Source organism: Cariama cristata, unplaced genomic scaffold (assembly GCF_000690535.1).
Source record: "Cariama cristata isolate BGI_N322 unplaced genomic scaffold, ASM69053v1 scaffold19745, whole genome shotgun sequence".
Lineage (NCBI taxonomy): Eukaryota > Metazoa > Chordata > Aves > Cariamiformes > Cariamidae > Cariama > Cariama cristata.
Genome location: NW_009619442.1, coordinates 8,445 through 19,620, shown reverse-complemented (window position 1 = coordinate 19,620; position 11,176 = coordinate 8,445). Strand labels below are relative to the sequence as shown.

General features: G+C 39.4%; 1 protein-coding gene across 1 annotated transcript in view; it reads right to left on the bottom strand.

The window, feature by feature from the left end:
• Positions 1-11,176, bottom strand: part of LOC104162521 (AFG3-like protein 2) — a gene marked incomplete at both ends in the record, with an annotated part of 15,932 nt that overhangs the window by 1,117 nt on the left and 3,639 nt on the right. The window contains 7 exons of the mRNA XM_009701268.1: positions 78-203; positions 344-451; positions 1,044-1,197; positions 4,322-4,459; positions 5,027-5,300; positions 7,600-7,724; positions 9,178-9,252. Coding sequence (XP_009699570.1) covers positions 78-203; positions 344-451; positions 1,044-1,197; positions 4,322-4,459; positions 5,027-5,300; positions 7,600-7,724; positions 9,178-9,252 — 1,000 coding nt within the window. The remainder of the gene's footprint in view (positions 1-77; positions 204-343; positions 452-1,043; positions 1,198-4,321; positions 4,460-5,026; positions 5,301-7,599; positions 7,725-9,177; positions 9,253-11,176) is intronic.

The window sequence follows — 11,176 nt, the reverse complement described above, 5'->3', positions numbered from 1 at the left end:
CCGAATGACTAGGTAAAGAAAATCCCTACAGCTTATGTAGTAAATGGAGAAGAACAGCAGCACTAGGAGTCACTCACCAGAAAAACCAGGTGTTAGCGATGCAAGTTTTCTTGCTAGGTTATCTTTATTTAAGACAGTGTCTAATTTCAGAGGTCTAAGATGAACTTTGAAAATAGATGCTCTTCCTTTTATATCTGGGGGTCCTTTAAGACAAAAAAAAGTATGCTTTTACTTTTCACATACACATATATTCTAATTGAATGTGTGCAAGGAAGTTACATATGTAAATAGCTGCAGTGATTTCAGTGGTATTCTACAAACGTAGAATGCAGATAAAACTTACCAATGTAAATCTGCCTGTCAAAGCGTCCTGGTCTCATTAGAGCAGGGTCTAAAATATCTGGCCTGTTAGTACCTGCCAAAATTACTACGTTTGTGGTTGTATTAAATCCTGTTGAAGAAAGGTAACAAAGAGAAAGTCTGTGTAAATATAGTTTCCTTAAAAAAAAAAAAAAAAAAAAAAAGACTGACTGCTTTACGAGGCCACATAAGAACTGACAGTTTAAACAAATAATCCTAAAGCTGAAAATACTTCCATTTATTAGAGCATTGTCCAGCTTTTCATAACAAGCAAAAAAATGGCCTTGGGCTCTGCTTTGTGGAGTACTATATCAGATCCTGCTTTATCTTCAAAATGCAACAGATTAACTGCTCAGGAAATTGCAGAACCAGCATGGCTAGCTGGTGGTTTTTTTTTTTTTTTTTTTTACAGACAGACTGGTCTCATGCAAAGAATTTTTTTTGGCCTATTCAACGACGACAGAGTTATCAGATGCAGAATGATGGTTCTTTTTTCTGAAAGAATTTTAGCAAACCATCAGGCTGCAGCAAAATGAGTCACCGTCCTTCAATTTAGGAAGCAAGGAAACACTCAATTTATATTTATGCTAGAACCCAAATCTTGGTCAACAGGTCTGAACAAGCATATTGGTTCTTTCCTCATCCTCGTTATTATAAGGCAATATTAAACGTTAAATACTTACCATCCATTTCTACTAGAAGCTGATTGAGTGTGTTCTCTTGTTCACTTTGTCCTCCAAAGTTGCCCCTTCCTCTCTTCCTTCCTACTGCATCTATTTCATCAATGAAGAGAATGCACGGGGCATTTTTACGAGCAAGAGCAAATAAGTCTCTAACCTTAACGGGAGAAGAGAGTATGTGTCAGACTGGTTTGTAATTGTTCAGAGTTGGGGGTGGGTAGGAGGGGAAGAGGTACATCAGTATCACGATAATGAGCATGGTTGTTAATAAGCATTCCAAAGCCTCCCGACAGCTCTCAAGGCAAGGGTAAGTTACACTGCAGCTGCTGCGCAGCAAGAATCACTCATGTGTAGGCCTACTGGTTGACCAATCCTTTCTCAATCCATAAATTAAGGGCACTAAACAACTTAAAAGCCTTAAGAAATAACCACTTTCCTGAATAACTGAAATAACAGCTTCAACTCTAAAGGCCTCCAAACTTCAGAGATTTAAAGCAAGACTTCTCTTTTAAGCAGCTCTTCAATGCACAGTATTACAAGCAGAACTGGAATGGGGACAGGCATGCTACCACACAGTCGTTCTTCATACCAAGGAAATAATTTTTTTTTAGTTTTTCTGCAGTTAGAACAGGGTGATGTAGCTCCTACAATGAACTTAAGGCTTACTTACAAGTGCTTACCATTGTACTCTGACAATATGCTGTTATAAATAGTGACTCTTAGCCCTCCTGTCTCTCCATTATGTGGACTAGGAAAAACTGAATTCACCTCCAAATATTTATTTGGAAGTTAAATTAACTTCTAAAAGTCTGGAAAAAATGGCCAAGACATGAGCAAATAGCTGAACATTTTTTTTCGACTTTCAGGTTTTAAATATTACCTATCAAATCCTACTGTGGTAGTTACAGCACAATGTGATTGGCATAAGATGCCACAATACAATGTTACTCTGCTCGCAAATATGTCAGACGAACCTGATTAATACCAGTTCAGCAAGTTAACAGCCCTACAACTGAGGGATCTAACTGGAGCAAACAGGAAATGAAAAATTATGGAAGAATTTTGACCAGAGTGAGAATTACATGCAACTCAGAGCTTTACTACTATGTACATTAGAGATGCAATTAGAGAAGGCTTCTCTGATGACAAACAATGTACAGCAGATGTGAAGAGATGTGAATTTTGAACAGTATGCTCTACTAGAGAAAGTCACTCTGTTTTGTAAACAGAATTTGAAAAGTACAAGGAATAAAGCATGAAGGAACATGATAAACAAGGAAAAAGTGTCAGATGCTCAAAGTAAACTATCTTTTTATTGGAAAGAGACAGAGATCCAGAAACATACAACTATTTTTCAGAAGGAATGGAACTAAAAGTTACCATAATGCATATACACTAAAAAAACCAAAACAAAGGAACCAAGGCTAAGTGGTTTTAATTCCAGCACATTCCAGTTTACAAATAATCAATTTAGCATCATTAACAACTGTCTTATTTACTAAATTCATAGGAAATGAAACTAAAATGCTCTCTCATGTTGTTTTCTACAGGCATCAGAAATTACCAACAGTGCTGAAATCTGGATTCCTAGCCTAAGGAGCGACTGTTATGTCAACAGATTTCCCTGGGTAGTAAAAGCTGGCAAATCATCTGCATCGCCCAGAAGGGAAAGGTTAAGTCACTTTGCTTTGGGGCACTTCAGGTATAGATCAGTTCCTTTTCTTACTGTTTCTCAGTAAAGTCCCTTCTACACCGCATGCTCCCTTTTTCAACTCCCACTCATTTTACATACACGATCACTATCTCCACACCCTCTGGCTTTCAGTTCCTTTTTTCAGTCACCATCCCTGTTTTTCACCCTGTTAGCCATTTCTGCATCTGCTTCCCCACTCTTTGTCTATACCCTCTCCCCTCCGCAGCAGCTCCTTTTCCCTATTTCCTTACACGTTTCCAGTCTCTCCCTGCATGCTCAATTGAAGCCTCCACTGCCAACTAGCTTCTGCATTTAACTTTCTGAACAGCTCCTGTTATTCTCAGTTCCAAGCTCTGTGCCTACCTGCATTTGTCCCCCACTCCCCTTCCCTTTCCCCTTTTCAGATGACCCCAAATTACCTGGCTTCACTTATATCTTTTCCCATCTGTATTAGTGGAAACAGTCCAGCAGAAGACCATCAAAAGAGACCTAGGCTTGCAAGAGGCATACGCACGCACAGCTGTGACAAACTAAGGATCAAATCTTGGAAAGTTTACCTGCTAACACATGTAAAAACTGCTGTTTTTCACGGCTTTAAAGAACTGGGTCAAAATGAGTTTTCTTGTGAATTTTCACAGGACATAAAACTGCATATGTATCTGGTAAAAGCCATTCCCTGTCAAATTTAAAATTCAAACCAAGACCCTAAAGCATTTCCATTTCATGCTAGCAGAATTAGTTTTTAAACATGAGTAAAACCCACACTATGCTTCCTTAAGTCTTTTCACAGAATTTGTAGCAAACAAATCTAAAGTTTTCCAGAATCGTGTCACCTTGCAGTATACTTTTTAAGGCTTAAGACAAGATGGCTGGAGTTTGGTGAAGGTATGAGCTATTGGAAATGGAGCATAGTTTTGGACATTATGAGGAACCTTATTCTTTTGTGTTACCCACCTGGTTTGTAAAATATTATCAGCAATTTGTTTATACCACTTAAAATAGCTCATCAAAAACATATTAAAAGAGTTAAGGCAAAAGAGCACAAAAAGTGTTAAGACAGATACATCTGTTTTTTTTAAATCGCCTGATCTCCAGAAATCAATCATTAGTTCCATGACCCTCAGACTCCTATTTCAACCAGGAGTTCATTTGTGTGTCCCAGACAACTATTTGTATCTAAGAGTTTGAAACTACAAAGAGAATAAACTTCTTCAAAGAAACAAGAATGACTTGGAGCAGGAGGAGACATTCCCATAGCAGTAGTCAAATGAGCTATGTATGTCTGACCCAGCTAGTAAATTTACTTCAGAGCACAAGTTGGAGAGCTCTGTTCTGTTTCCATTAAGTTCCTCCAAAGAGGTAAACCCTTAAGGTTTTGATGGCCTGCAACCACATACTGAACTGCACCAGTTCCTTTTATGAAAGGTACATCTATGATTCTTGGGTTTAGGCAAGCATCTGGCAGCACTGGTAAGTAATCTGCACAGATGAAAGAACTTCAGCTGTAATCAAACTGTTTGCCTCCCAAGCTTGACAACATCCTTTCAACAACCAATACTGAAACCAAAGAGCAAGGCCAAGGACTTACTCGAGCCGGACCCACGCCAACAAACATCTCTAAGAACTCCGAGCCGTTCACTGTGATAAATGGTACATTAGCTTCTCCAGCTGTAGCTTTAGCTAGCAGTGTTTTCCCGGTACCTGGAGGACCTGTCAGAATTGCCCCCTGTAAGAGGAAACAGGTATATTTTTCTCATGAAGAAAACATAATACAAACCTATGAAATATCTTAATTAAAAGATCTACATGTTATGATGTTGACTCCATTGGCTCTTCTTCCACCACAGTCAAAATTGTGCAAAGAAACAAACTGAAGATTAATCTCTCATTTAAACCAGCAGAAGGAAAAAAAAAAAACAAAACAATAGCACCATGCTGTCTTAGGTTTACAGGAAGAGTGTTTTCTTTGACTGACACATTAAAAAAAAAGGCTATGTCATGAGGTGGGCTCCCAGGGCAGCATAGCCAAATGGCAAATCTGTAGCAATTATATACAAGAATGATGGTACGCATGCATGCTGCCTGTCAGTTCTGACCCATGTGAACAGATGAAGTATTCCCCAAGGCAACTCTTCTGGCACCACAATTATACTGTTGGCACTTAATGCCTATTTATTTTTTGACCGTGAGAAGCTGGAAAGCATTGCATATGTAAACATTCCTAGTACAACTGAGAATACTGAGGACTACCAAAAGAATAAAGTCTTTACCTGCTAAGTTGTCATTCCCTTACCTTTGGAATTTTTGCTCCTAGATCCTCATATTGTTTGGGATTTTTCAGAAAGTTAACAAACTCCATTATCTCTAACTTGGCCTCCTCACAGCCAGCTACATCTTTGAATTTAACATCTATTTCATCCTTAAGGACTTTGGCTGTGGTTTCACCCACACTGAAAAGTCCACCCATTCCACGCCCTGCTCGACCTAAGCCTGCAGGACCTCTTCTTAACGTGTACAGCAAAGAACCAATGATCAGGATTGTAGGCAGCAGACTCAGGAGAAATGATCTGTGGAGAAAAAACAAACAAAGCAGAAAACCACATATATTACAAAACCCCATTACTGCATATGACGTACAAAACATTGGTTCCATCATAAGCAAACAAATTCAGAACTAGTACTCTATTAACTTGTAATGTTTACATTTCCCAGGTTGTTCACACTGGGAAATAACCAAAATAAATTAGAGAACAAACAGGTTTATTGATTTTTCTTTGTTTTTAAACCAAGCACATTATCAAGGGACACTGATGAGTTTTACAGAGGAAAACTACATTACCTAGTAAACAAAAGTAGCTAATTTTCTATGCCTTTCAAAGGTAAATTCCCAGGACTAGTTATGCAAATAGCGAACATTATCAAAATAAGTTGCATAGGGTAGCATATAATCTGTGTATGCTACAACTTCAAGCAGAAATTTCTCTCCAAAATACGTATTTGCTCTTCTTCCCTTAGGCCTTTCTCAATTTTTACATTTTCTTCTTCTTTCAATGTCTCTATTTCCCTTTCCTAAGGCTACAGGATTTTTTTTTTCTCGGTTGGGTTTTTTTTATTATTCATTGCCCATTATCCTTCACTGTCTGTTCTCCAGCTTTCTAGCACAGCTCTGTACAAGCCAAAAATCCTAATACTAAACCAGTCCTCATTATCCTAGTATCTGAGCACTGCACAGATTTTTCTGTGGCAATACCTTCAAGGAAGAGTTCACAAGAGGTTCTGTCAACACCTAGCAAAACCAAAATGCTGAAAAGAAGCACCACCAGAAATGAGCACAGGCTTTACTGATATCTCACATTTCTGGAATGAAGAGGAAAAGAAGGATTTTCCCCTATACTATGGTATTCAGCGGATTCTGATCCGGCAGGGAACAGCAGTACTGCGATCATATAGCTGCTGCTTTCTCCTGTTTCCCATGGCATTGCTGGGGCACAGCAGGAAGTTACAGGCGATGTATTCTATGAAGAACAGACACCGAGGAGGAAAGGGCCAGAGACTGTGGTCAGAAAGAGGGGTTCAGCACGCAAGAGATTTGTGCGAGGCTGAAGAAGGCATACGAACTGACGTAACTTTTCACATTCTATTGTGAGAAGCCACAGGCCGACATGCAGCCTTTCTGCACAAACACGGTGTTGCCCTGTCCATTTCCACCCCCCCGCCCCCCGATTTGTTTAAAAAAGGGCTGAACAGGTTTATTTATGGACCATCCTTAAGAGCATACCCCACTAGACAGAAACAAAGAAATGAGGCAGAGACAGTCTGTAGAAGAACAGGGAACAGAAAACCTCTGTCTGAAGTTGCAGGATGGCCCTGAGTTAAGGCTAAACATTTTTCCTGTTGCCACCAAGACAAACAGGTGGCAGCAGCTTGGTAGAACACATCACAGAAATAAACAAAACCTCCCCCCGCATCCCCCAAAACTGAAACACACACCACAGTATCAAGAATGAAAACACAAGAGAGGCAGCAAATTAGCCTTTGTCATTAGTAATATGAACTACTACACCCAAAGCTGACTTTCCTGATGGTACAAAACCTACTTCACAGACAGCAGCAGGAGTCATTGTCGAATTGCTCACTTGGATCAGAAAGAAATCAGTTCTGGGCACACAAGATTCATCTGTCTTCTAAGCCATTCAGAAAACCGCATCAGAGAAGCACTTCTAATCTCTTCTAAAGGCCAGGTCAATAAAACTCAGCTACATAAGGCTAATACAAAGAATACAAATCTAGTATTGGAGCCATTATTCCCTACTGGGGAAGCAACAATGCTGTAAATCTGATGACAGTACTATTTTTCTTAACCAGCTTAAAGATTAAAAGCATGATGCATTTTCCAGTTCCTGCTAACAGGCAGGATAGCATGATTTACTTAATCACCAATTTCTTGCCTTTTTGCAAGGCCACAGAATCTGACTTCTGCCAAATTTACAGGCAGAAACTGGTGCCTGTTCTATGAAATACTCTGTCTGTTCAAAAATCTGCACAAGTGCCATCCCTGGAGCTCTACTGCTGTGCCTGGCTGACTACTGCTCTAGTACAAGTGACTTGGAGGAAGGGCTTAAATGAAGGAAGGACTAATTGTAAACAAACATTTATGTAATAAGAAACTATATTTAGTGTAAGAGGATATGGATTTCTACACATACAAAGTACTGAACAGTTCACATTCAAAAAGAAACCCAAGAGGACTGTTATTCTGATAATGCTGCCACCTACAGAAGTGTAAGGTTCCTCTATTACAAATCTACTTCTCTACTGTAAACACAACCATTTTTCATCACAGACTTTTTTAAAGCAACTTCTTACCCATCACTCTCCGTTGAGTAGACTACAGGCAATCTGTTCTCCACTTCTATTCCCAGATCTTGCTGCACAGTTTCAAGATTCCGTTCAAAAGTGTCCACACTACCGATATTAAACCAGACGTACTGCTATAAAAAAAAGCAGAGATCACCACAAAGTGTCCTGTCTTATTTCAGCTTCATTACAAGCCAACTTCTTCTAACACATACACAAGCAATTCTCAGAACAGATTTGGACCAAGTTTAAGTTGTCCTATGCACGGAACAAATCTAAGGCCCACCAACCTGAACACACCGTATGTGTCATTGCTTCTACAGAGATCATACACCCAGTAGTTCTCAGGCACTTTAAAACAGACTGAAATCCTGGCATTTTCTCCAGGAACAAACGTAAGGGGAGTAAGTAAAGAGATCTTCAGAAGGGAGCTACGCAGTTGGAATAATACAGAACACTGAACCAGCAAACACAGCAGCCCTACAAGTTACTGGTTCACCTGAAGGTCTCAGCCCTTCTGATTAAGAAAGGCAATTCTCTACTTCTGGAGTCTGTATTAGCTTTAAAGTTAGCTGCCTTCACAAAAGACAGCATGAACTTATATCATACACCAGAAAAAGAATCCAGACATTACTTTCAAACAGTGTTGAGATTCAGTTCTTCAAGAAAATCTCTCCTTTTGCACCATGACCTGCCTGACTTGCCCCTACTTACCCTAATATTGAAAAAGAAAAAAAAAAAAAAGTAGCCCTAAGTATTAACTGATTGAGAAACTAAGGCAACTGATGGTATGTGGGTTAAAGAGTAGGTGTATAAATAAGTCACACTGAAACCCACTGATGAAGTAATTGCTGCAGATTTCACTTTACCCCGGAGGGACTTGCAGACCTTGTTTCAGAAAGTCAGTTAAAAACACCTCCACCACCTAGGAAGAGGTAACCTGATAAACCTTCTCTAATGCTTCTTCTACTTTTCCACATTGTATATGAGATTTTTTTAAAAAATTTTTTAAATAGGTCCCTGCCACTGAGTATTATTCTTTGGAAAACTTTCACCTGCTTCAGTCTGTTCCTCACTGTGCTACCAGAAAAGTAACTCCCTAAAACAAGTACTTTTCTCAAGAATGAGAGCTCTGAGCTTAGTGTTAGAGACTATAGTATCAAATGCAGACCGAGTTAAACATTTCTCTTTGTTTCCTCAAATAACTGGCTAAAGGCAGTCTGGAACAGAAAAGATCCAAAAGTATGTACAGTTAAGTCTGCGATTTTCTTGAGCAGAAGGAAAACAGCAGTTAAAAAAAATACAGAACCTTCAGCAATTTCTTACTCTTCCTGTTCGCATATTTGTATTAAGAGCACGGTGCTGGAAAGGAACTACTTGCTGTAGTTTTAAGCTATCTGTGGCAAAACAATTGGTACAGTAAAGTGAAAAACACACAATGTAGGATAATGTAACAGCAAGGCAGAAAAAATGTTTTAGATCAAGAGATTATTAATACTCCAGACTAAGCTTTCTGCATCAAGCTTTGCCTAAAAAGATAGTTTTGCTGTTTCTAATGTCTCATGTACATGCATTTAAAGTGTTTACCCATTCATGAGGAGACTTGCCCGAAACAAAGATCACTCTAACAAAGCGCTTGTTCACCACTTCAAGTCTGTCCACCTGGAGGAGGAAAGAACAAAGCTTGTGATGTGTTAGAGCATACAGTCACTGCACTTCCATTACAGCTAAGAGCTACATATACCAAATATGAACCTGTTCTGTTTTCCAGTAAGGAGAATAAAATTAACGTTGTAGATTGGGATGGTTCCACAATCTACGGTTTGCTATTAGAAATGGCATGAGAAATCATGTATGTAATCAGTAAGCAAGGAGTATTGGCACATTAGAATTTAGATTGAAAGAATGACCTCATACCCTTTTTCAAGGAAAAAACCCAATGCATATCTCAGCTCAAATCACAGGTACAATGAAATAGTTAAAAGAATACTCTAACTATTTCAATGGTCAAACACCAAAAGCAATAGATCACATGCTCCAACCTCTTGTAGCAGCTTCCAAAACAAACCAACCTGAACAGAGTAAGGGCAAACTTAACTTAGGTCTTACGATTGTTTTCGCTAGTATAAAAGACTTCCTATGCTACCATATTAAACACAATAACATCAATTGGATAAAGAAGGATTTAGTTGAGGTAACAGACACCATATAAACTAATATCCTAATATCAAGAACTGAGCTGCAGGTTTGCAGATACATACTATAAAGCTATAAAGCTTTTTTTTTTTTGATAGAAGCCTCCTCAAACGGTTAGTTTCTTGAATTTGACAAGGTCTCTTCAGAAGGCAACTAAAGTTCCTTTCCATTTTTTCTTCCTCTTTCCATAACATAACTGGTTTCAGCATCTTTAAAGAATTTAAAACTAGCAATGATTCCACAAGTTGGGCCCGAACTGTACACAGGCTAGTAAGGTTGTTTCCCTGAACTGACTACGTGTGGCCATTTCTGGTAGAATTAAAGCAAAACATGAGCTAAGAAGCCACTCCAGATCTAGCCTAACTTCATGCAAAACTACCTGAACATCTTTATTTTGAAAAGCACTGACGTCTTCTCTCCACTAACTGGCCACCACTATAGCAACCAATGGCATTTGATAGCTATGTGTTTAGCTTATCTGAATATCCAGACTACATCTCACAAAGACCCAAGAGACTTGGTTCTGTGCAGCAACCCACTTTCATAATGCTTTTCTGCAACAAGGCTTCAGGCTTCATTCACTGTAATAGCTAAATGAACCTTTTTACTGAGTTAGTGTCTTACTACTTCACAACAAATATAATCAGGATTGGGTTTTTTTTTTCCCCACAAGATGTACACATTATTGTCAATTAAGAATAGGACTGTAAGACACAGCATAAGCAGAAGCACACAGAACAGCTCTGCATAGATCAGTAAGACAAAGGAAGGTAAGAAACAACCTGTTTAGCAGTTTACCAAAGTAATGGAGGGGTAGGAAGCACGCTGTTAACACAAAATCCCAGGTCTGAAACCTAGAGGAGGAAGCAAGCCAACGTTTTCCTAACCTGCAGGCGAAGATAGAAACAGGGAGGTAACAGAGCCAAGAACTAGTGGCGCCTGAAGTGGGAAAGGCCTGTGTTAGACACTCGATCTCTTGAACTTCAGGGCATCACCAACCTATTACTCCAAGTGTGGAAAGCTGCCAAGTTCTACAGAGAGATAGGACACCAATGACAAAACTGATTGCTCCAGTAGTGGCACCAGGTAAGAAGGAAAGAATAAGAGAGGATTTTTACTGTCCTTGAAGGGAAATTTACTGTCCTTGAAGGGATTCTCCCATTCCCTACCCCCACCTTTCTGTTCACACTGCTGCTCCTCAGACTCCCGGAGGAACTGATTTAAGGCATGAAACAAGCAGAAAACTATTTTTTCCCTCCTCTTCAGGGAGGGTGGGCTCGTGGAAGTACTTAAGGTTAGGAGTAAGTTTCTTCCGAAGGCAGCTGGCATGTCTGCTTAAGCCATTAGGTCGGCTTCCCTGTATTATAAAACCATACCCTGAGAGACTGTG